Source organism: Physeter macrocephalus, chromosome 4, assembly GCF_002837175.3.
Source record: "Physeter macrocephalus isolate SW-GA chromosome 4, ASM283717v5, whole genome shotgun sequence".
Classification (NCBI taxonomy): Eukaryota; Metazoa; Chordata; class Mammalia; order Artiodactyla; family Physeteridae; genus Physeter; species Physeter macrocephalus.
Window position 1 is genome coordinate 46,401,835 of NC_041217.1, and position 27,785 is coordinate 46,429,619.

A 27,785-nucleotide genomic window follows, 5' to 3' on the forward strand; every position below is an offset into this window, starting at 1 on the left:
TAACTATAACAGATTCTCAATGATGAGCACCACTGATGAATGAGCACTATCAGCCTACCATTTTTATGAATGAATTAGAAAACAAAATATAAAGCTATAACAAATAAAGACTACAATACTTGCTATATTATTAACATTATTAAAATGAGCACATATACACACAGACTATATGTGTCATTCATTCAGATAAAAAAGGTACAAGGATGACTGGAAAATGTTCAAAGTTCTAAATAAATTTATTATTAAGTGATTTCCTTACATCACTCCCTTTTAAGCCAGTGACTATGAAAACAGGGAAGCTTGTTTTAAAAATACAGATTCTAGGATTCCTCCAAGATTTGGAGGTGGGGCATCCTTAAAATGCAGCCTTAACGGTACTCCAGGTTTAAAAAGCACTCATTATGAAATCTAATCCCTAATACATGAAACTTAAATACTATGTCCTCATGAAAAGAAGCAAAATGTTCTTCTGAAAAGAATTCTTAAAACTGTAAACAATTATAATGTTTAGATATACACATGCTAGAGGAAAAATTCTTGACTCTGAGACACTATTCATTGGGCTACAGTACTCCTTCATTCAATACCCCATGAAAGGCCATCTACAATAAAGACCTTTATTTGATTAAGTGAAAGAAAGAGAATTTTCATTTGGCAAACAGAAAAACACTAACTACTAAACCCCACAGGAAAAAAGCAACCCATGCCTATAAAAAAGATATTCTGATGTATCCTCTGTATACTATTAAAGTGTTCACCATGAATGAGTAAGGAGTCTCACGAAAAGGTACCAAAACAAACTCATACTACTTATAGATATTAACTGTTATATACACACTGCATTATGCCAAGAAAATAATGTAAATACCTGATTTTGGAATTGCAGGTCATTTCATTTTCAGGGTAATGAATATCCACCGCATCCTGAATGACTGTGCCATATTCATAGACTTTAATCTTCTTTGTAACCCCAGCAATTGCAAAGTAGTCACAATCCCGGTCAAATTCAATACTAAGGGAAAAAGTACATACGTGGGTCAGTAAGACTATTTACCTACCCTTGTGATGTTTACAGTGACAACATTTCAGAATTTGTTTTTTTCTATTTCTAAAATGATTCTGTCTACCAGGATAATAGATCTACCTGAAATGCCCTCAAATCGTACTAGGCCTTATATCCAGATTAAGTCATTATTATCAAGGCATATAAAATTACAAGTGGTGGAGAACTGTGCACAGCCACAAAATTCTGAACCATAGATGGTTCGTGTGTTCCTAGTAACTTGACATGTTTTTCAATTTGGCTTTAGTAACCATATTACAAACAACATACCCAACTGTCAAGGCTAACAAGTTATACTGTAAAAGTAGTGAGGGAAGATTCAATACTTCGGTATATTAAAAATACATCAAAAAGAATTGCCAATAAGTCTTTTCATAAATTCTAGCTATTTCCCTTCCTGCCATACTGTGGGGATGATAAGATTTCACCATTTTTAAAGTTATTTTAATAAATAAATGAGTACACAAGCTGAATTACTGAAGCAATTAAGGAAGAGGTGATGACAAAAGGATAAAATACACAGAAGAATGGAATCTTTGAATAATCATTATGTTTCCCCCAATCCATTTCTAATCTCCCAATCAGATATGATCTCTCTGATTTATGAACCACAAAAAAACAAGGGAAAAACTAAAAATCTCTCCAATTCCAGTTACTTAGGAAATTCACCCCTCTCCTACTGACTTTTTAATAGAAGTTTCAAAATAAGCTACTTCAAAGCAGAGCACAAGGCTTTATTCACTTTTATAGACCTCAACTTGGAGTCCTAAAAAAGTTGTTACATAATCAGCAAGAATAATAAGTGACCTAATGGAATTAAGAGTAAAATGAATCATCACATATATTATTTCTCAATGAGTTAAGTATCTTTCTAGAAGCTTATTCATAAAATTAGAGAATACATAAGAATTCTTATTGATCGTCAACTAATTATATAATAATAAACATTCATTGACCACTCACTAACTATAACCACTGCACATATTAACTCATTTAATTCTCATCATAACCCTATGAGATAGGTATTAATTTATCCACATTTTACATATGAGAAAACTGAGGACTAGAGTTGAGGTAACTTGCCCAAAGCATCTTGTAAGTGGCTAAAATGATATGCTAGTACTCTGCATATTTCAAACATTTACTAAATGCATACAAATATTTACATGACATACTTTTCTGCATAGATTAACTGTGATATCCTTTTACCAAAAAATATATGGTTAGTTAATAATATAGTAAGAATATTTGCTAAGCTGATAATGAATAAGGAAAATAAGGACACATTAAGAATACTTCCCATAAAAATACACTTTTAAATGCTCAGTTTTCATTATAGCTTTAAATCCTTCCTTAATTTTATAAATTTTTTAAAGGAATTTGATTAAATGTCATTGACTATTGCACAATTCAGCAAATGCTCCCTCCAATACAGTATGACCATGTAGCAATGCAATAGATTTATCTGTACAACAATTTCAGCTGAACTGCTGTCTCAGCTAATGTCATCTGCCCTGGGGACTCTAATCCAACATAACTGTATCGATGGCAACTATTCATCTATCCCAACTCAATTTATACTCATAGCCTCATGCCACAGAATGAGAAATATTACTGTGTCTATCAAAGGACAGAGTTATCAGAAATCCTACCCTTAACTTAGGAAATTTTGTTATGGCTGAGACTTCAAGGGAATACCAGTTATGTTATCTCTAAATACTTTTCCTCCTCCTACAATCATGCATGGCTAATAAGTCAAAAACATTCCAAATGTTGTACGAGTAAAAGTCAACATGCCACTTCCAAATTATTTGTTTTTAATACAAAAAAAGTTTAAACACTAACTTATTAAAAGTCAAAAGATACTGCAGGAAGAAAACTGGCATATAAATTAAAATGCTGTCAAAGGAATGGATTTGATGATATTAAATAAGTAATTGAGTCTATTATTTCTTCCTTTGCTACCCCGTTATTCAACACAGCTCTCTTTTTTCAACAAAGGTTATTTTTTAGCTATATCAGATCATTATTAACTCTCATACTAAAAAATTAACTTTTTGTTTTGACTTTACTGCTATCGTTTTCTTACATTCTGGTTATGTTTTCTTCTTAATATGTTAGTATTACAAGGACCTAGATAGTATCCTTTTTTAATATTCTAGGATATTGAGGTTCTCTGTAGTTTAAAAACAAAGATTTTAATAGAAATACTGATCAAAAAGTATAAAGAATAGTATTATTTCCAGTAAATTCTGGTTAAAAGGATAAAGAAGACCAACAGCTTCCTTTAAAAAAAAAATGCAAGTACTTCCATGTAATTAAGACTCAGAATTTAAGTACTTCCAAACATGAATCATTTGTTCCCAACCTCACACAGATTTAATCATATTTGTTCCCAAAGAAAACAAAGTTAGACTCTAGAAACAGATCATGGAATAACTCAAAAGAATAATGTAGTTTTCAGGTGCAGAGAGCTAATCCAAAATAGATGGGTTCTTATTTCACAATACAGTATTTCAACTATTTTAATTTATGAAATCTGATAAAACAAACAAAAATAATAAACGATTAGTTAGGCTGAAATAAAAACAAAATAAAAGGTAAACAAATTAAAACATACTTGCTTGTGCAATGAAATTCAAAAAAGAACTGTAAGAAGTCTTGTTATACAAAATTCATTTCTGCTATCACCAGTAATAAAACAAGTGGTTTATGAAAGTTAATTGCAATAATAAATTCAGTTTCATAGAATTTTTTTAATTTAAAAAATAAACATTTTGAAAAATTATATGAATGGGGACTTAATTAAACTTGAAAATAAACTGCATTTGTCTTTCACACTTGGAATGTTTCAATTGTTTTTAAAAAGTGATTTATTTAAGCAGTTGTAAAATGTAATTCAGCTGTGGGAAACTGGCTATATTCTCTGTCAAAAGGGCCATCAGTCACGTGATTAAGCATCAAGGCAACAGGCCACACAGGACACCTGATAAATGCATACATCTAGTACAGTATAGCATAAAGCAATGTAAAGACATCAATAACTCAAGAAGGGAATTTTGTCAGTATTCCCACTGTCATATTTTTTCACATTTATAAAACACGTATTAGCAAACAAGGTGAATTAATATCCCTGAACACTAGAATCCAATTTATCAAAAGAAAATGTAAAGTGGGGACTTCCCTGGTGGTCCAGTGATTAAGAATCTGCCTTCCAATACAGGGGACACAGGTTCGATCCCTGGTTGGGGAACTAAGATCCCACATGCCGCGGGGCAACTAAGCCTGTGTGTCAGAACTACAGAGCCCACGTGCACTGGAGCCCACACGCTGCAACTACTGAGTCTGCACGCTCTGGAGCCTGAGTGCCACAACTAGAAAGAAGCCCACACGCCACAACTAGAGAGAAGCCGAGCGCCACAAGGAAGAGCCCGCATGCCGCAACTAAGACCCGATGCAGCCAAAAATAAATTTAAAAAATAGAATGAAATAAAAAAATAAATTTTTTAAAAAAGAAAATGTAAAGTGAACAAAGTTGTTAAAGGTCCAATTCATTATCATGTTAGTGTGCTCCAAGAGACAGGGGCTGCTATAATTTCAAGGAAACAAAGAAAGGTTCAGAAATGGCCTTTTTAGTGAAAAGAAAAGAGCAGACCTTTAAAGAATACAAACACAGGTAAAGTACATAAGAATTGAGGTTATTCAACTGACTTTCTTCCAAATCAGTAGTATCAGCGAAAACTTCCATAACATAATTAACACTATGTGTCAAGCATTGTTTTAAGCACTTTACATAAAATATTTAATCTTCAAATCTCTACTGTATAGATAAGGAAACTGAGGTATACTAAAGTTAAGTAATTTGCTCAAAGTTCACTGGGTAATTCCAAGTCAAGTCATCTAGTTTCAGAGTCTATGCTCTCAATCACTATGCAAAACTCCCATTTTAATGAGAACAAAATGGCTAGTCTTCAAGGAACACACACAAAGGCAAGATAAACAGTAATAATAACATAAAATAATGGTACCTACTACATTTTATATATGATAGTAAGTAATGACATATCATAATTCATCCTGTGCAACAATTTAAATAGAGGGAGAAAAAAAGAGAGCAAAGTAGCCTCACAGGGTTTATAATTACTGCGAAAAATTTATTATTATTATTATTAAAATAAGCAAATGCCAAATGATAAGAACAAAACATGCCAGAGGAATTAAAGAGTCAATGATTACGAAGGCCCACTGGAAGAAAATGTATGATGCTTGAATATTCTCATCCATCAAATAACCAGCGTGCCTGCTATGTGCCAAACACTGACCTAGCTGATGGAAAACCAGGACGTTAAACCAAAACACATATGAGAGATTTGCAAAAATATGCATTAACACAAACCTGGACTATTGCAATAGCCTCCTTACAAGTCTGCCAGTCCTGACTTTTATCTTTTCTAATCCATTTGAAGGACTGATATTACGTAAAATTTCCTAAAACACAGCTCTATTCACATAATTATCTTCATTTACTACCATGAAAAATCCAAACTCCATTACCGAAGATCCTTCACAACCTGGCTTGAATCTTTTCTTAAAACTTATTTTATTTTTAAAAATACATATATGTATAGGCAATGGTTCAAAAAGTATACAGAGAAAAGCAAGTCTCCCTCCCAATCTTGCCAAATAAGTACCCAACTGGCCTCCCTAGAGACAATTAATAGTTACAGTTTGTGCATCCTACTAGAGTTACCCTATGCATGAATAAGCATATGTGTATTCATATTCTTTTTTTAAATTAAACACATTGGATGATATTGTACATACTGATTTGCACATCACCCTCTTCCCCCCACCCCTAATAGTATCTTGACAATCATGTCACATCAGTACATATTAAGGCTACCTCATTTTTCCCCCAGTGGTTGCACAGAATTCCAACATATGGGTATATCATAAATTATTTAACCAGTCTAGCAAGGAACATTTACTATCTAGTCTTTCACTACTGAACAATACTGCAATAAAATAAATACCCTTATATGTGTGTCATTTTTCACATATGCAAGAATATCCTTAAATATACCTGGATTATGAAGTGCTAGGTCAAAAATCACATGCTTTTTAATATAGTTAAATAAAGCTAAACCTTTCTCCATCCAGATTAACACCACTAATAATTTCAATTTCGTCTCTGAATGTTCCATTCATTTTCTAAATGTAACTGAAACCCAGCTCCTCCCTGAAAATGCCGATTCCCCTAAAGCCCTCTCACGTTCCATGTTCAAACAGACTTGGAGATAAAGTCAGTGTCCTCCCTGCTATGCACAGCTTCTTCCAGCCATTCTCCCTCCTCCCTAAAACCTCCCAGGCTCAAAATCTCCTGTAACTTATATCATGCAATTTGATCCTTGTTACTCCTTCTACCAATCCATGAGTTCTTGGAAATTTTAACTTTCAGCTCAATATCACTCTCTCCAAATCTACCCTTGTCATAGTTCTTAATCATTTCAATAATCACATAGATGATTATTCTAATATTCTGGTCTATCAGTTTCTTGACTTTCCCTTCTCCAAAGATCTTTTATTCTGCTCACTTCCACCTCACATAACCATGATCATACCCCAGACTTTTTGATTACCAATAACTTCATTCCCTCCATAATTTCAATTTATGACACACTGCTTTCTGACAACCACTTCCATTTGTTCTAGATAACTCGCTGGCTCCAACAATCCTTCACGCCTTTAAGCCCATGGGAACCTAAAAATTCACTGATTTTATCACCACTGTCCCTCCATGCCTTGCATATTCACTTTTTCTTTACCCACCACAAGTTATGTAGTCAATAATTAGGACTCCCTCACATATAACTGTACTCCTTTACCATTTTTAATTCTCTTATTTCTTATACCTAACTTCTTTGGCAAAACTCTAACCCTAGTTAAATCTATCTCTCTACTCACTCTACGCTTGAACTGGCACAGTTGAACATGGCTAGAGAAAAAAACATGTTCTCCCATCACATTTTAAATGCATGATCACCATCCTCAGGTGGAGCCCTAACACTGCCTAGGTTTATGGTAAATTTCCCTTGTCCCATATACTTTCCCATTTGCTTAAAAGAAAGGTACATACTTTCTTCATTCTTTCCAAATTTCCCATATCTCTTTCCTCTTAATCACTCTCAACAGATTATTTTGCTCTCTAGTTTATCAAAAACAAACAAAAAAAAGAATGAGAAGGTAATTTCCAAAGGCTACCACCATCAAATCCTCTGGTCGCTGAGTGAAGGATCCACGCTCCTAGATCTGACCAACACGTCTACTTGTACACTAGATACCAGCTTTGCTTGCTTACTCTAGGATTGCTTCCTCAGTTCTCCACCTCTCTCCTATATCATTCATTTCTTCCATTCTCCTGGATCTTTCCCATAAGCCTTTCAATATGTTTTCTTCCTTTAAGAGAAACACAAACAAAACATCTCTTACAACCCTAATCCTGTTTAGCTACCATCCTATTCCTTTCCTTTCTGATTGCAGAAATTTACCAAGAGTTGTCCATACTCACCGATTCCAATTCCTCTCCTCCCTTTCCCTTTAACCCACTGGAATGAAGCTTTCACCTCCACCACTGAAAATGCTGTATCAAGGTCAACAATGACTTTCAGTTTGCTAAATCTAATAGTCAAGTCTGAGTTCTTATCTTTCTTGAATATCAGCAACACCTGACTTAGACGATCACTCCCTCCTCCTCAACAGAGTTGATTTTTCTCCCACCTCACTGGCAGCTCCATCACAGTATGCATTGTTCATTCCTCCTCCTGTCTCCACTTTGACACTCAAGTATCCCAGAGCTCAGCCCTTGTCCCTCACCTCCTTTTAATCTCCATGGACTTCTTTGGGGAATCTCATCTAATCTTGAGGCTTTAAATATATACACTAATGACTATCAAATGTTTACTTCACATACAAGACCTCTCTGCACTACTGGTTCATGCCTACTTGACAGCTCCAATTTTAATGTAACAGGCATCTTAATCTGTCCTAAAATGAGTTTCTGAATTCCCCATCAAAATCTTCATCTTATTAACTAACCCCATCCCTCTTTTAATTAACATCAAATCTTTCAGCCCAACCTTCAAAATACATACAGAATCTAACCACTTCTCACTGCTACCACTCTCATCCAAGCTACCATTATCTCATGTCTGTATTATCATAATAGGCTCCTTATTGGTACCCCTGCTTCCATACTTGACCCTTACAGTCTATTTTCAAACAGGTCCAATCAACATTCCTTTGGTTCAAAATCATTTAATGGCTTCCTACCTGGTCTCAAGAAAAAGGCAAAGTGATTATAAAACGGTGTATGTGATTTGCCTCCCCCTCTCCCTTGTTCCAGTTACACTGGCCTTATGGTAAACCTAGGAAATTCCAAACCTAATCCCACCTCAGTGCCAATGCACCTGATAGTCTCTGACCCTGAAGTGGTCTAATCTGTTTCAAACTGCAGCTTTCTACTCTCTACCCCCTGTTTTGCTGAATTATCTCCCTCTGCTTTATTTTTTTCCATAGGATTTTAAAAACTTATATCCTGTATTTTCTTCTAATACTTTGCCAGTTTCTTTTTCTTTTTTTAATTTAAATATTCATTCCATCTGGAATTTATTTTAAACTATGAGAAGAGATGTAAATTTATATTTTCCCAAATCATTACCTAGTAACCCCATTTACTGAATAATCTCTTTTCCCCATTTATTAGAAATGCAGTTTATATCATATAAACTAAGTTCTTATAAGAATAACTGTAGACATTCTTTGTTCATGGACTCGTACCACACAGTTTTAATTACTGATTCATCATAATACGCTATAGCATCTTTTAGGAACCAGTGTCCTTTTATTAACTGTTTTCTTCAGAATTTTCCCAAGCATCTTGTAACTACATTTTTAACACCAACTTATTTCCAAATAACAAAAAAAATGTATCCTATATGATATTTTCATGGCAATCATGTTAAGTTCATACACTAATTAAGAAAAACAGTATTTTTGTGATGCTTAGCCTTTCCATTTAGGCATATGCTGTATCTTTCCTTTGTTCAAATTTTGTTTCCTCAGCAGTATTTTAAAATTTTTCTTCTTTTAGATCTCCTACATTGCCAGTTAGGTTTATTATTTTCTATTTGACAACCTTCCCTAATTTTCCCATTGTAATTAGCCTGTGTGGAGTTTTGTCCCTTCTACAACCAGTTCAGATTATCTACATTGCCTACAAAATAATCTCTGTCATTTAAGAACCCAAGATTATTTGCAATAGATTTCAGCAAAGTAGTTCCTTATTACTTTTTCTTTCAGTGTATCTGTAGTTATTTCCTTAGTTTCATTTCTTATTTCATGTACTTGAAGTTTCTCCTAGTTTTTACTTGATTAGGCTAACATGCATCTTTTATTTCTTTTAAAAAGCTTGTTCATTGAAAATCATTGTTTTTTTTAAATAAATTCATTTTTTCACATTTACCTTATTAGTTTCCTTCTAGTTTACTTAGGTTTATTTTGTTCTTTCTCTAACATCTTCAGTTAAACAATTTATTTTCATACTTTCTTCTTCATTAGTTAAGAACATAAAACAAGAAATTTTATTCTGAGCACTTTTAGCTGCATCCCATAGGTTCAAACATATAAAATCTTCACCAAAGTGGCTTCATTTCCACTTTGACTCTAGAGTTGCCAAAATAGCTTTTAAATTTCTATGTGGTGGGTTTTTTTCTGTTTTCCTATTGAGTTATAAATGTCTCATCTTACTGTATTGTGATCAGAGAATGCTGTCTCTGCTATTTTTATTTTCTGTAATTTGACATTTGATATATCACTCTGTACATTTTCTAATGCCCCATGGACATTTTAAAAGAAGTCATATTCTTTATACATGTTTGTATATGTCTTCTAACTTGTTATGTTATTTAGGGCTTCTATAGTTTTATTTTTAGTCCACTCAATGTCTGGCCTGTCATGAACTAAGATCTGATCTGATTTAAAGTCTCATACAACTAGTGTTTTTATTTTGTCTTACAGTTAACAAGAAATTTTCCAATGCATAATGATATTTACAACTACTTAAACTTCATCATGGACTGAATCTTGATCATTATGAAGTGCGGGGGGGGGGGGGGGGGGGGGGGGTATGGGGAGCTGTGGAGAGAAAATGAGATTTAATGATTTCTAGCCTGAATTAAACCTTACTTTTCAACATTCACAGCTCCACGTTTTAGGAACTCTTATATATAGTACAGATTTATGCTTCATATTATGATCTAATGTGAAAGTATTTCCCTTTTGATGTGAGGTTTAGCCTATTTACATTTATTTATCAAGGACATGTTTGCTTTTATTTCTCTTTTGTGATTATTTACTTATTTATTTATGCATGCTGCGTTGGGTCTTAGTTGTTGCACGCAGGATCTTTGTTGCAGCATGAGGACTTCTTAGTTGCAGGATGCGAACTCTTAGTTGTGGCATGCATGTGGAATCTAGTTCCCTGACCGGGGATTGAACCCGGGCTCCTCGCACTGGGAGCATGCAGTCTTACCCACTGAACCACCAGGGAAGTCCCCAACTGCATTTTTAATTAAAAAATATCTTTGACCATTTGATTTCTTTCTGCTTTCTGTGTGCTATTCTCATAAATGGGAATTGTAGTATTACTGTTTAGTTGCTATTTTTATGACTTTATGAATTACTATAGAAAGAAATAAAGGATTCAATGTATCTATTAAGTCTCTAATCTGAACAGAGGACAAAATTATTTTTGCCTTCCCTCTTCCCATCCTATTGATTACATTGATTATCTTAGAATATATACATTCAAAGATATTTTTACCACTCATTCTTGTGCAAGTGAAAAACCTATAAATAATTATTTGAGCACAGAAATGAATCCCATTATACATATAAAGACAAACTAGCCATGCATTTCTAATATTCACTGACTGTTCCAAACTTATTTATTATAAGTAGGTTCAAGTATCTGACAACTCCATTATCCTGTCTAATGCAGTCATATCAAGAAATTTATGTATTAAAATATACATTAGATTTTAAATTATTTTCCTTTTATTTCTCCCTTATATTAGTTATGACACTATAATTTTTTTTAATGTGTGTATAGGTTGCGATATCTATTAATTTTATTTCAGAAGAGCGTCAATGCTCAAATAAAACTGTATTCATGGATGTTGAAATTTGAATTTCATGTAATTTTCACATGTCACAAAAAATTATTCTTTATATTTTCTCAACATGTTAAAAATATATAAACTATTCTTAGCTTGTTGCTGTACAAAATTAGACAGTGAGTCAGAATTGGCTTGCAGGTCTTAATTTATTGACCCGTCTTGAATGAATGGATACACTTGAATTTATTCTGTAGGCACTAAAGTGAAGCCACATTTAAAGTCTACGTATATATTTGTATGATTATTTTCATTAGCTGCTGGTTTTAGTTTTAATCCCATATAAAGCCACAAGATCTTGCTTTAAAACAACTATTTTTAAATTTTTAATTTTTCTGTCCCCTCTGGCTATCACTGAATAGCTAAAACAAATATGTACACTATCTGACATATATTCTGGAACACTTTTGTGAATGTCAAGTGTTTACACTGTGATAAAATGTCTTTCTACTAAAGCATTTAAAATAAAGATGCAACTTGAGGCACTTTAAGATCAATATACTGATTATCAACTCTTTCTCATCTAAGTCTACAGCAAGTTATAATGTATACTCACTTAAATTAACTTAGCTGTAGACTCTTCATCTGTCCTAAAACACCTTTCTGTGCACAGTATAACAATATCCTATGATAGATGGTGTTTATTAGAGAACTTTGGAAAATTGAAAATAACTTATGAAGCAAAGATTAATAGAAAGATTTTATAAAAACATCTACTAGAGAAAAAAACAATAGTTAAAAAACAAAATATCTTTTGTCCCCAAAGCTACTATGACATTTTGTCCTTTTTGGAATGTGTCAATATTTAGTAAAGTGGAAGGAACGATATGCAAGTAAAAGTTCCAATTCTTTACTTTTGAAATTGAAGTAGAAGATACAGCTAACTTTTCAGTTCTGTATCCTTGGGTAGCATTTACAAGCAACCAATGAGGTTACAATATTAAATCATTAATGTCACTGCTGTGATGCTTCATCACAAAACAATATAACTATGATAAAAAGAAACTATTCAATGCTACAGAGGGCTAATCTGAAGTGAAAATGTACAATCTAGAAAAAAATTCATAATGAATATATAAAAGTGTGTCCCCAAAATATCAGTTAGCCAGACAGACTTTAATAAAATCAGAAACTCATCTCATATTTCTTATAGAAACAAGTAGACAAAACCACTGAAGAAAAATGTAAAAGAGAAAATTTGACTCTTACTAGATTAATCCTTTCAAACCATCACAGCAGAAAGAGAGAGAGAGAGAGAGAAGAGAGAGAGAGAGAGAGAGAGAGAGAGAGAGAGAGAGAGAGAGAGAGAGAGAGAGAGAGAGAGCTCTTGTTCTAAAATATTTACAGAAATGCAAAGAATTTAGAATAGCAAACACAACTATGAAAAAGAGCATCAAAGTTGTAGGATTTGCATTACCTGATTTAAAGGCTTATTATAAAACTACAATAATCAACAGAGTGTGGTACCAGTCTAAGAGCAGACATATAGGTCAATACAATAGAACAGAGAGTCAAGAAGTACATTCATACATATCTGCTCAATTGATTTTAAACATAGAAGCCAATGGGAAATTCGTCTTTTAAACAAATAATGGTTGGAACAAGTGGATATCCATATTGGGGGAAAAACTGAACTCCAACCCCTACTTCACAAACTAATAAAAATTAACTTGGGTACTTCCCTGGTGGTGCAGTGGTTAAGAATCTGCCTGCCAATGCAGGGAACATGGGTTCGAGCCCTAGTCCAGAAAGATCCCACATGCCGTGGAGCAACTAAGCCCGTGCACCACAACTACTGCGCCTGCACTTTAGAGCCCGCGAGCCATGGCTACTGATCCCGCCTGCCACAACTACTGAAGCCCGTGTGCCTAGAGCCTGCGCTCCGCAACAAGAGAAGCCACCGCAATGAGAAGCCCACGCACCGCAACAAAGAGTAGCCCCCGCTGCTGCAACTAGAGAAAGCCCGTGCATGGCAACAAAGACCCAATGAGCCAAAAATAAATAGATTAATTAATTTTAAAAAATTAACTTGAAATGGATTATGGACTTAAATGTGAAAGCTAAAACTATTAAAATTATAGAAGAAAAAAAGGAGAAAAATCTTCACAATTTGGGGCAGGTGAACATTTCTGAAGGAAAGCTTAAATCATTTAAAAAAACTGAAGACCTGGAATTCATAAAAATTAAATACTTACGTATTTGAAAAACACCATTAATAAAAAGGCAAGTCACAGACTCAGAGAAAATACTATCAATACATATTTCTGATATTAGAATACATTAAAAATTCTCACTATTCAATGATATTAAGGGCCTGATTTTTAAATAATGGGCAAAAGATTTGAAGAGATGTTTCATAAAAGATATACAAATGGCCAATATGCACATTAAAAAGCATTAGTCGTATGGGAAACATATAGTAAAATAACAAGGAAATACCACTATATACCCACAAATAAAAAGACTGACAATGCCAGGAGTTACTGAGGATTTGGGACAAATGGAACTCTCTTACATTGCTGACTGGAATGTTAAAATAACTCAATCACTTTGGAAAAGAGTTTGGCAGTTTCTTAAAATGTTAGGCACAAACTAATCATACAACCCAGAAATTTCAATCCCAAGAGAAATAAATATGAATGTGAATATCCAAACGACTTGTATGTGAATATTCATAGCAGCTTTATTCATAATAGTCAAAAATTAGAAATAACTCAAATGTCCATCAACACATGAAGGATAAACAAATTGTGGAATATTCATTAAATGGAATATTGCTAAATAATTAACTACTGATGCAGAAAACATGGATGAATCTCAAAACACGCTGAGCTAAAAAAGCTAGACACACAAGAGTACATTCTGTATGCTTCCATTTATAAGAAACTCCAGAATGACTAAACTATTCTATGATGACAGAAAGCAGATAACCAGTGGCCTGGGACAGGAGTCTGGAGAATTAAAGGCAAAGTGGCAGGAAATAAAATTTTTGGAAATGTTCTGTATTTTGATTGTGGTTTATACAATTGCCAAAATTAAAACTTAACACTTTATTGTATGTAAATTTTACCTCAACAAGGGTGATTTTTAAAACTACCCAATTTGTGATTCTACATTTATTAAACTTAAGTTATGTAAATAATAGAACAAATTAAGCCTTCTCAAGGATGGATCAAAAAACAGTGTTTTATAATTTTAGAAGCTATCAACAAAAATTACCTATTAATGTGGGAGAGGAAAAGGTAAGAGAAAGAATGTAAACACAAAAACCATTAGTGGTAGAAAAGCATCTGTGTTTCAAGATTAGTATGATATAGCTAATCATAGTTCAAGCTTCTGTCTTATTTCAAGGCATTTTTCAGCTCCACTTGATAATTTTTAAAAGACACATAGGAAACTTTCCGCTGAACAAACCAGGATTTGTTATTAAAAGAGTACTAAAAATCTGTAGTTATCACTCAACCAATGATGGAGTGCTTACCATACGACAGGCTGAGTGATAGGTCATTTGTGCTAAGTAATGATGAAGCATATAAAATAGTCAGCCAGTCATCACTAAGAGATCAGAAAATCCGATACAAACCCTTTTTTTTCCCATAGACACACTAAGGCCCCCAAAATATGACAGAACTTTAATCAAATGTAGTAGTATGTCCTTAGAGCCTCAGCAAATCTACGAGGTCAGCAAACCTGTTCTGTAAAAGGGTCAGAGAAGCTGTGCAGGTCTCTACTGAAATGACTCAACTCTGCTGTTGCAGTTCAAAATCGGCCATAGGCAACATGTAAAGGAATGAGCATGATTGTGTTCCAACAAAATTTTACTTATGGACGTTGAAATTTAAATTTCATGTCATTATTATAAGTCATGTTACTGTACATCATTATGTTATCATTTTTCTTTTGATTTTTTCAACCAATTAAAAATATAAAAACCATGCTTAGTTCATGGGCCATTCAAAAATAGGTGATGGACCAAATTCGAGTCCCATGGGCCATAGTTTGCTGATTCCTGTACTAGGTATAAAAGTCAGTATTTTTCTTATTCATAATGTCTTCTTTTGTATAAATAAAACCAGTGCAAAGCTTGAAACTTACAAATACCAAAAATTTTAAAGTAATTACAAAGAAATATGAATTTTTTCATAATACATTTATACCAATGGCAGTATTTACATTTAAAATTATTTTTAAAGGATAATAGAATAGTATTTTCTGGACATTGTCTATAGACATACGTGTCTATTGCTCTAAGACAGAGTATGTGCCCAGTAAATATTAGTTAAATACATTTCAGAACCAACTTTTGATTCCCTATGAGTGTGATCTGTCAAATGTAATATATTCCTTACTATCTTTATATGGACACACTAAGCATAGTAAGGTGAACAGCCCTACTGACATTAGTTACCACACTCACTCTATTACATCTCAGTGATCGCACAGTCTCTTAAGATATGGCAAACCACTTGACCTCATATTAAATGGAAACAAACTGTTTATTTTTTAGCTCCTATTTGCAGTTTCATAATTTCTTCCCTTTGTCAAGCTAGTAGCTATCACTTCTTGCTGCTGTCATTGAACCTATCTATTGAAATTTCCCTTCCCTTTATAATTTGAAGAGACACAAACCAGACAACTAAGATTACAGGGGTTGTATATAAAAAAGTCAATAGACATGAAGTAACCCAAGAAGCTGGCCATTTGTGAATGTATGAGCTTTAGTCATTAATTTAATAGCATTTATTTTGTTCTAAAACCTTTTTATTTTTCATTTCAGCCTTGGTTACTGACTACGTTTCAGCCATATGAGACTGCCAGAGGTTAAATTCTGTATAGGTGAAGTGTGAGCATAATATGAAACTATTATGAACAGTAGATTTAACTCAGATAAAGGGGAAAAAATCAAAATGGTATATGTGTACAAGTGATCTTAGAGTAACAGCCATTCTTATCTAAGTTTTAAATGTCTGATGTTAGCAATATACAGGCAAATTACCACATCTAAGGCAAATAATGGTACACTGAAGTTGCCTTTGTCAATATTTATATTATAAAACGTTTCACCAGATTGTTTTCTGTATACTGATATCACAGTTATTTCTAAGTTGCAGTAAACTGCACTCCTACTAAATTCACACTAGTGACAAGATGGACAGAGACTTTGATTTTATTTGAAGGAAACCAGAATATGTCACCCCCAAATATGCCTCTTTAACATAAAAATTATTTTGAGCTGAAGGCAACTAAAAAGCAGCAAATGAAGAAAAAGCTCTCTCCATCCTACCCCTCTTTCTGCCTAAAAGCAGGGTATAAATGCTCTTTACTGGACACTCTAGACTCTTACCAGCCCACAGATGGCACTAGAGGAATCTGCAAACAAACTAGTTCCCTCTGTATATTTACCTTCCCACAGCATGCTGTCCTTGGAAGCCTAAAACTGCTTTCCTCTCTCCTGTCTTTATTCTACAGATTATTGTTGTTTGTTAAAGATGCAATATAAGCCAGAGTTCTAAGCCACCTCTCTGAGTTACTCATTTCCCTGCGTTTCTCTCATGTATATATGAAATATAAATATTAATAAATTTCTGTTTTTCTTTTGTTAATCTGTCTTTTGTTATAGGGATCCCAGCCAAAACCTCAGAAAGGTAGATGGAAAAGGATTTTTCCTCCCCTACATAACCTCCTGATTAAGTCAAAAGTGTAAGAAAGAGTGAATAAAGAGATTACATTTAAGAACATATTTTTTTCAAATTTTAAAAGGTTCAAAACTTCCCTTTCAACCCCCCAAAATGTGTACCCTACTTACTGGCAGCCCAGTGACTCACTTCTATATCAAAGTGAGATGGTCCTCCAGCAAGAGTAAGAGTAGGCTTCGTTTTAAGAACTCAGCTTTGCAGGTTAATTATTAACATGAAATATCAATATTTTATATGTTAAAGACCTCAATCCCAATTTTCACTATAAACTTCGTTCACAAAAAATTACTACAACAACTTGGAGAGAAAATAAGATACTTTATTTGTTCTTGGTTCTCTAAGCTAGAGTTTCCCTATCACCGTGCAGCAGGTAAAACAAATTAAGTTAAACACGTGATTAATCCCCTCTGTCCTTAGGACAGTTGATTATAAGCTGGTTCACCAACCCAGCCCTCACTCAACTGTTCCAAGAACAGAAGGAATAAATGTCTTGGTACAAATGCAACCCATTCACAGCACACTATGACAACTTATTGGTTAGGAAACTATAGACTAAATGGGTTTTTTTAAACCTTATTTTCTTTGATTCATAAACTATAAAAAATAAATAATGATGGTCTTCTCCTAAAGAATTAAAATGATAAATATTTCCTATTAGAAGTAAATTTCTTCTACTGGAAGTAAATATCTACTTTGTAAAGCTCTTAACCTAAGACAGTGTCCCCACAGTGCCATCCCAGACCAGCAGCATCAGTATCTCCTGAGAACGTTAGAAATTCTTGGCCCCAGCACAGACTACTGAATCAGAAACTCTGGGAGTGGGCCCAGCAACCTGTGTTTTAACAAGCCCTCCACCTATATCTGAGGCCTACCAAAGTTTGAGAACCACTGTCCTTAGGCATGTTGGTAAATCTGAAACAGTAAGAATATTGCCTAACATTTACTTAGTAGTTACAGTGTGCCACACAAAATGCTAAAAAATTTCAAATAAGTTCTCATTTCATCTCATTTTAAAAGGATGAATTGAAACTACTGCTAATTAGGCTAAATAGCTGAAATAAATAAAATTTTTTAAAACTACATGAGACTTCACGCATTCAAATTGGTCTTCTTTGTCCCCATTCCAAATTAGTAGTTTTACTATAAAGATTTACAAAGGTCTTCCCCTATAGAGATAGTCTATATTCATTCAACACGTGTGAATAATTATATTCCCTTATTTCTCCTCCACATATTTTATCCAGAGAAGTTGCAAACCAAGCTGTATCTTCCCCCTAAACTTAAGCAAGACAATGATAGCCAGCCTTTAACAATAATTACTACTTCTACCACAAACTTTAGCAAGACATTAGGAAAGACAGGATTTTGAATACAATGAAGTAACAGCAGAAAGTATATTAATGGCACTTCCTATCTTAAAAATCAAGTAGAGAAATAATAATCTATAGAAATTCAGACGAAAAAACTTAAAAGAACCACTTCAAATACCTCCAGGAACCTGAAAGTCATAGCCTAAAGAGAACTCCCTCTTTAGTCAACTCCCTCAGCATTTTATCAGATCCCCACAAGCATTTATTATTTATTTTTTACCTTGCATTTTAGTTTATTCTACAACTGAGTCAACAAACAGGAGAGCCCAGTAGATATCAGGTAAACTACCCAGTGTTACAAGTACAAAGATGAAAAAGAATTCCCTGCCAAAGGTGCAAATACCTCTCTAACAAAGTCTCCATAGCACCCCCACCCCCGTCACTTGCTCTCTATTCTCACAACCCTTCATTCTTGTCCTCTACAAAGCTGATTCCACCACTTTTGCCTCTTTCTCAGACCTCTCCTATCTTTATTTCCTTCAGTATGCAGTTTAAATTCCACGGTCCATAAGTTTAATCATTTTCGTCATCTAATATATTTTTCTTTCACAGTCAAACATGAACACTAACCACCCTTTCTACCTGTCACTCTGAGATGACATATGGAAAAAGCATAAACTCTTAAGAGAAGAACTCCTTTATCTCCTTGCCACTAAATATACAAACATGCCTGCCTTTGAACCCATTCTCTTCTCCTTCCCTCCTATTATGGAGGAGGAAGTGTCCTCGCTTCTAATGAAAGCAAAAAGTCTTAATTTGCTTTGGATTCAATCCTGCACATGATCTAATTCTACAAATTATCTCATGTTTCCTCATTGGTTTTCTTGGTAATAAACTCTCCTACTTTTCATCTGAGAACCTTCTTGATCTGCTTTACGGGTTCCTCCTCGTCTACCTGATCTTTAAATGCTGGGGCTCTATGAGCCTACAACCATGATGTCAATTATCAACTGTACAAATTCCCATATTCATAGACCTCTTCTCTGTACAACCAAAGAGCCTATGCATAACCTCCCATGTGGCTCCTTACCTTTAAACCTACTCTTCTTCCAGTATCCCTATCTCTGTAAATGACACCAATATTTTTCAGCCGAGCTCCTCAAGCCTAAAGCCTGGAAGCTATCTTCCTCTCCTTCAAGGACAACACCCATCAATCATCAAGTTTTGTCTACCTTAGTCCCCAAATATTTTTTTAAATATTTATTTATTTATTTGTTTGTTTGTTTGTTTACGGCTGCATCACGTCTTAGCTGCAGCACGTGGGCTCTTTCATTGCAGTGCGCAGGCTCTTTGCTGCAGCGCATGGGCTTCTCTCTAGTTGTGGCATGTGGGCTCAGTAGCTGTGGCACGTGGGCTTTATAACTGTGGTATTTGGGCTCTCTAGTTGTGGTACGCAGGCTCAGTCGTTGTGGTGCATGGGCTTCGTTGTCCCGGGGCATGTGAGATCCTAGCTCCCTGATCAGGGATGAACCCACATCCCCTGCGTTGGAAGGAAGGATTCTTAACCAATGGACCACCAGGGAAGTCCCCAGTCCCCAAATACTTTTTAAATACTTCTTCACCTAAGCCCCACTGACCTTACCCTAGTACAGGTCACAGGCCATCATCATGTATTGATGCTATGCCTGGCCAGTTTCAACAATCACCTATATACTGGATCTCCCTACTTCCTACTCTTGCTTCTTTCAAATCCATTCTCCATGTTGTACCCAGTAGATGCTTTCATAGCACTTACAACACTTTATTCTATATATTGGCTTATAGGTTTGACTCTCCACTATTCTGTGTATCACTTTTATTTGTACTCTCAGCACTTAAAGTATTTGTTATGAATAGGTACAATTTTTAAAAATTAAAACAAAACAATATCCTAGAAAAATACAGGTGAACATATACATATAACTGATCTCAGGATTGCAGAAAATTTTTCTCGATTAAAAAAAAAAGAAAAGAAAAACTAGAGCTTAGTTTTAAAAATTAAGCAGAGCATATGGCAACTACCTCCCGATGAAGCCTACTCCACTTCTACACACTGCTGACTACAAAGATCTTCCTTATATTAACCTTAAAATGTGGCTTCCAGCCGTTAGTCCTACTTTTATCTCTTGGTACCAAACAGAACCATTCTACTTACTATTTTACTTTATTTGAAGAGAGTCATGAGGTTAACAAACTCTACTCTTCTCCAGGTAAATAATTTTATCATGAATAAAAGGCAGCATTCTAATTCTAAGCCTTTGTTGTAGGCATCTATTTTATGTTCTGATTAGTGACAAACTTACTAGTCTAGTAAAATCTCAAATGCTAGCCTAACTAACACTTTCTTTGTGGTAATAAGCATAAAATGATTTGAGTTTATGGTTTCACTATGTACTACTGACAAGCCTCAGCGTAAGCAAGGGCAAAGGAAACTAAACAGGAAAAATAAGAGGAATTGAGATGAGAAGAGGAAAAAGGTAGGAAAGAGGCTATGGGGAAGAGAGAGGATGTAGCAATTTCTAACGCTTAAACTTAGACTGTGTGTATTTCATCTTTAGCCTGTATCTTGAATTGTCACAGAAGTAGGAAACTCATTAACACATGCTGACAATCTTGGACGCTTCTATTTTAGGTTGTTAACGTTAACTTATTTTTCTGTCGTGTGTCATTGGTGATTTACAGACTTCTTTTTTAGCCTAGGGATATTTTCTTCAAAGGAATACTTATCAGAAAGCAAATATGTAAAAGCAGGTTAAGGTAGACAACTGCTAGAGCCCTGCCTGCTCTGGGTCCTCCCAGAGCATGCAGAAAGTTTTCCATTCATTCATGCATTCATTCAACAACTATTTACTAATGGGCACCTACCATGTGCCAGGCATGGAGATGCAGCAGGAAGTAAGGCAGATAAGACACCCTCCCTGATGAAGCTTCAAGCTTAGAACACAATTTTTTAAATTACTGCTTTAAAAACTTGGTCCTGGGCCAAATTAAAAAAAAAAAAAAATCCTTTTCTCTGCACTCCCACTCCTCCCATTTCTCATCAACCCCAGATGGCCCGATAACTCTTTAGACAATAACAGAAATATCTTCTGACAAAAAGAGAAGTGCATAAGTCATCCTAAAAATCATACTTCTTCCTTACCAAGTAATTAATTAATCTGGAGACAACCTATTTTTAAGCACAAATTTAAAACTCACAGCATTCTACAATAAAGAATATATTAACAGGTACCCTAAACCTGGATCAGCACTGACTGTCATTATAAACTGAAGTTTAGTAAAAAAAAACAATCCCTATAACTGGCTACTACAAAAAAATAAATATTTAATTTGAATTAAATATTTCAAACTATGGCAAACTTTCAAACTATGGCAAAAGTGACACTGGAACGTCATATCTACCTTAAATTAAAAATAAAAAATTTTCATTATCGAGGCCAAGTTAGACAAGACAGTAATCGGGATACAAAGTATCAGAAACTCAAAAGAATTACTTCTTTTGTTTGTCTCAAAAGTAAAGTGCTTTCAGAAACTTTTCCCAAGGTTTCAACAGATCCTGAAGGGACAACAGAACAGCAGAACACAGGGCCCAGAATGTCTTAGTTCAAATCGTAGTTCTGTCATTTACTAGCACTCTGTTGATCTTGGACAAGTTAGAAAATTTCTCTCTACCTCAATTCCTCATCTGTAGAATGAGATTTATAGCAATGCCTTACTCCACAGTAAAGAGTAAATGAGTTAGTGAAATACTTACAAGGTCATGTAAAATACTTACAATGGTGTCTGAAGAAAAGTAATCAGACACTACATTACCAGCAGCCAAAAAATGCCACAATATATAATCATTTTCTTCTTATGAATTTACTAATGCCTGATGTAAGTCTATTTCAAGAGTTTGAGAAAATATAAGCAAAAATGTTAACATAATCTGTAAACTTCAGAGGGAGTGTATAACAATTTTAACCAAAACAATCTAGGTACGCAATGTTCAAACCAAGAATTCAACAGCCATTCTACTAAGTATTCAGTAAGTTTAAACAATGCAGTTTCATTCCTCTCTGGTGGTCATGAATACCTAATTCAAGACAAAATGCAAAATGTTCCATTATTGCTATGTGTAAGAAAAGTTCTCTATCCTTTCTATTACTTGGTGACGTTAACCTAGGACCATCTAGTATTTATGAGAATGAACTTCACTATAAGCCACTGATTTCCATACATTGTCTATTGTCTATTAGTTGAGACATTGTCAAAGTAAACAAATGCTGCCACCTTGTGGACTCACGAGTATGGTGTTAAATAACCCAAAGTGATCCATGAGCAAAGGAAGACAAATTTTAAAAGTGAAAGTTTCCGGTTCAGCTTTTTCTCTCAGTGAGATTCTCACTGCAATAAATGACCAACACTAAATACATGTCATGCAATTTTACAGTAAGAATAATTTCTTTTACAATGTAATGAAATAATGCACCAAATTCAACATTATTTGTCATCTCTAACATGTCTTCACCCATCTTCCCGAAAGAAATTCTTCATTAAATGTCCTAATTTGCAAGGAATTAAAAGCCTTTAAAATGAATTTATTATCAATGATATGTCTGAATGTGAGAAACTAGAAAAAGCAAAAAATCACCAGGATTGTGAAAGTTTCAAAGTCCCTTCAATACTATGGATATTATGTTCCTTTGCTGCTGCCTACTATAGTTCTTCAAGCGTTCTGCCTGATAAACTTCTTAAATTGGAAATTTTTCCTTCAGAAATGTTAATTCAATGTAAGTAAGAGAAAAGAATGGATGTCAACATGAAGATGAAACAACTAAAGGTACCTTTAAATTTTTTATTTTGATTGAAATATTTTGATATAACTAATCTCACTTTCAGTAAGTTATATTTCTAAACTGAAATCTTAAGTCTTCTTATATAACAGTAAATGTCTGCCTCAGAAAACACAGCACTCTGATATAAATGTCTTTATATGATCAAGGTTTACTTATGTTTTAAAAAACAAAATTACATTATATCAAGCTAAAATGGCTTTCAGGAATGAAGAATAGCTCTTACTCTTTTTTGAATATCTAGAGATGTATAACCAATCCTACATTTTCTAACTAGAAATGCTGCTTTTGTAATATGAAGTTAAGAAGGAAATTTTTATTTTGTTTTTGGTTTTTTGTTCATTTTTAAAAGGAGAAGAAAATACAATATAGGATGAATTCACAATGGTCAGGGACATTAATCGTTATTACAACAGAGTTCTAATCTGCATTACATTTCATTTGGGTAGAGCCATATAATTATAAGTAAATGTGTACATACCAGATCAGTATTATTTCTTCTATAAAGGCACTGAAATAAAATTGAGAGCTCTCCTGAATCCAAGCATCAAAGCTGGCCTGTTTATGATTACACTCCTAGCCTCTCCCACACGAGGTAGTCAATGAATTTTTGTTAAATAGGTTAGTTACTAATTTAATTAATTAGTTAAACAAAACCCACAATTTATTGCATTTTAAAACTTTAACCACTCCAGTGCCTGATTAGGAAAACTTACACTGCCAACATATAGAAAAATAAATAAATGTATGATTTTTGTCTTGTTACGAAGTTAAACAACAAGCTTGAATACAATAAAAGATTTAATGCAATAGTCTCTTTAGCTAATGGCCTGAATTTCAAGATCAATATTCATATACATAAATAAAAATCTCAGTCATGAAAATGGAAAAGCACATGTAGTTTCATTAATTTTTAAAAAGCTAAAAATTGTCAAATTCCTGATCCACATCAAAAACATCTTTTTTAAGGCTTCTTCATTCTATCTAGAAAATTTGAACACAGACTAGTAATTTTATGATTCCAAGGGACTACTGATAATTGTGTTAGAGGTGATAAAGCCCCGTGGTTATACAATATCCATATTTTAAGATTAAGAATCTACAGTTGAAATGACATAATACCTGGAATTTGCTTCAAAATACTTAAGCAAAGAAAGTAAGAATGAAGAGTATAAACAAAGCAAGTATAGCAAAATTTGGATCACTGATGAGTCTGGGAGATGGTTGTATAAAGGATTCTATTCTTTCCATCTTTATGTATATTAGAAAATTTATTAAAAATTTTTAAAGAATGGTCAAGATGATGAAGATAAAAATAATATAAATTAATAACAAAAAGATAACTAGAAAACTCCAATATTTGAAAACTAATGTCTCAGTAATCCATGAGTCAAAATAAAATCAAATTTGAAATTTAAAAGTTTTTTGAAATGAGTGAAAATGAAAAATATCATATCTTTAATATAATAACAATGAACAATCTAAAAAGAAAATTACAGAAACAATTTCATTTACACGAGCAACAAAAAAATATTTAGGAATTAACAAAGGAGGTGACTTGTACAATGAGAAGTACTAAATACTGCTGAAAGAAACTAAGACATAAATGAAAACATACCCCATGTTCATAGACTGGAAGGCTGAATATTGTTAAGATGTCAAATACTACCCAAAGTGATCTACAGATTTAATGCAATTCCTATAAAAATCCCAATGACTTTTTTTTTCAGAAATAGAAAAACCCATCCTAAAATTCACACGGATTTCCAAAGGACCTGAGGTAGCTAGAGGACTCATACTTCCTGATTTCAAAACTTACTACAAAGCTACAGTAATCAAAAAACATATATAAAAACAGACATATACACCAATGGAATAGAAGAGAGAACACAGAAATAAACCCTTGCATATATGGTCAAAGGATTTTTGACAAGAATGCCAAGACCATTCACTGGAGAAAGGACAGTTTTTTCAAAAAATGGTTCTGAGAAAACTAGGTATTCACATGCAAAAGAATGAAGTTAGATCCATACCTAAAGCTACATACAAAAATTAATTCAGGGCTTCCCTGGTGGCGCAGTGGTTGAGAGTCCGCCTGCTGATGCAGGGGACACGGGTTCATGCCCCGGTCCGGGAAGATCCCACATGCCGTGGAGCGGCTAGGCCCGTGAGACATGGCCGCTGAGCCTGTGCTCCACAACGGGAGAGGCCCGCGTACCGCAAAAAAAAAAAACAACAAAAAATTAATTCAAAATGGATCAAAAACTTAAATCTAAAACCATAAAACTCTTTTCACAACTTGGGATTTGGCAATGATTTCTTGGATATGACACCACAGCACAGTCATTAAAAGAAAAAATAGACAAATTGGACTCCATAAAAATTAAAAACGTTTGTGCAAAAAGGGAACTATAAACAGAGTGAAAAGTCAACCTACAGAATTGGGGAAAAGGTTTGCAAATCATACATTTGATAAAGAAATATAATCCAACATAAGAAATACCAACAGCCTGATTTCAAAGTGGGCAAATAATGTGACTAGATATTTCTCAAAGAAGATATATAAAGTGCCAAAAAGTATATGTAAAGATGCTCAACATCACTAATCATGAAGGAACTGCAAAGAGGCACCACTTCATACCCCATAGGATGGCTTTAATTTAAAAAAACTATTTTTTAACAGAAAATAACAAGTGTTAGTGAGGATGTAAAGAAATTGGAATGTTTGTGCACTGCTGATGGGAATGTAAAATGGTGAAGTTGCCATGGAAGACAATATGATGGTTCCTCGAAAAATTAAAAATGGAATTATCATATGATCCAACAATTACACTTCTGAGTATATACTCAAAAGAACTGAAAACAGTGACTCAGATATATATTTGTGCACACATGTTCACAGCAGCGTTATTCATAACAGTCAAAGGAGGGACCAATTCAAGTAACCTTTAACAGATAAATGGATAAAATAAATGTGGTATATGTCAAGACATACAAAAGAATATTATTCAGCCTTAAAAAGAAAGGAATTTCTGACACATGGCACATATGAATCTTAGAGACAATATGCTAAGTGAAATAAGCCAGTCACGAAAGGACAAAGACGGTACGATTCCACTTATACGAGATATCTACAGCAGTCAAATTCATAGTGACAGAGTGTGGTTGCCAGGGTTTAGGGGCATAGGATTTGATGAATTATTGTTTAACAGGTACAGAATTTTAGTTTTAGAAGATGATAAAAATTCTTAGGATGGATGGTGGTAATTGTAGCATGATTTGAATGTACTCAATGACACTGAACTGTACACAGTTAAAATGATAAATTTTATATTATGTATATTTTTACACAAGTAAAAAAATGCCTCTCCCCTGAATTTTTTTGAACTTCGCATAGTAACTTATGTTATTTTAATTTTAATTTTACTTGAATAGGTGGGAACTTAAAAGTAGATATAAATTCTGTATCTTCTAATTCACACACAGCTGTAAATTAAATTTTATAAACAAAATACAAAACTCAAAATCAATTAAAATATCAAATCTATCTCATTAAAATAATGAGATACGTGGTACTGTTCCGGTGACAGTTAATTATAGCTGCTGTAGTCTCCTCCATTGGACATGGATAAAACATACCATTAATCATATTAAATCCGATTTTAAAGAATGAAAGGGGAGTTTCACTCTATACATAACCAGATATGTGTTAATGTCATTTTCTCTCTATCCAAGTCTCATCTGTTGTTTCTCTGTTCACAGTTTCTTATCCACAGATAAACTCCTAAACTGGCCTCTACTGGACCAGCTCACAGGATGGAGCAGCCTTTCCATGCTCATCTCTGCCCTTCACCTGCCCACTAGCTGAGGGGTTTATTCTTAGTGACAGTTGTGTGCTATCCAAATAAGCCAAGGCCAAATTTTTATTGTTATCACAAGTACTGTTATTTAAAATACACATGAAATATGAATTAGTAAAAGAATGGTTATTTCCTTGAAAACTAAGTTGCCAACTTAAGGAAAAGTCCCATAATGGTGTCACTAAACAAGCACTGCCTAAACTCATGTTGGCCAGGAAAGGGGAGAGGCTTAGGGGTCCGTCACTCTGTGCACCAGTGTCTAAATTCTCACTCCACCTTAAAAGGTAAAGATTAACATGTATAGAAGAAGCTGTGAATAAAACTCTTAGAAGAAAACATACGCAGAACATAAATTGCAGCAAGATCTTTTTGGACCCACCTCCTAGAGTAATGAGAATAAAAACAAAAATAAACAAATGGAACCTAATGAAACAAACGCAGCAAAGGAACCCATGAACAAGATGAAATGAGAAGCCTCAGAATGGGAGAAAATATTTGCAAATGAAGCAACGGACAAAGGATTAATCTCCAAAATATACAAACAGCTCATGCCACTCAATATCAAAAAAACCAAATAACCCAATCAAAAAATGAGTGGAAGTTCTAAAAAGACATTTCTCCTAAGAAGATATACAGATTTCCAACAAACACATGAAAACATTTTCAACATTACTAATTATTAGAGAAATGCAAATCAAAAGTACAATGAGGTCTCACCTCACACTGGTCAGAATGGCCATCATCAAAAAA

General features: G+C 34.0%; 1 protein-coding gene across 2 annotated transcripts in view; it reads right to left on the minus strand.

Annotated features, from left to right (window-relative positions):
• COP1 (COP1 E3 ubiquitin ligase) overlaps positions 1-27,785 on the minus strand; it is a 293,722-nt gene that overhangs the window by 117,093 nt on the left and 148,844 nt on the right. For both annotated transcript variants that reach the window (XM_055084173.1, XM_007117809.4), the window contains one exon: positions 869-1,012. In XM_055084173.1, coding sequence (XP_054940148.1) covers positions 869-1,012 — 144 coding nt within the window. The remainder of the gene's footprint in view (positions 1-868; positions 1,013-27,785) is intronic.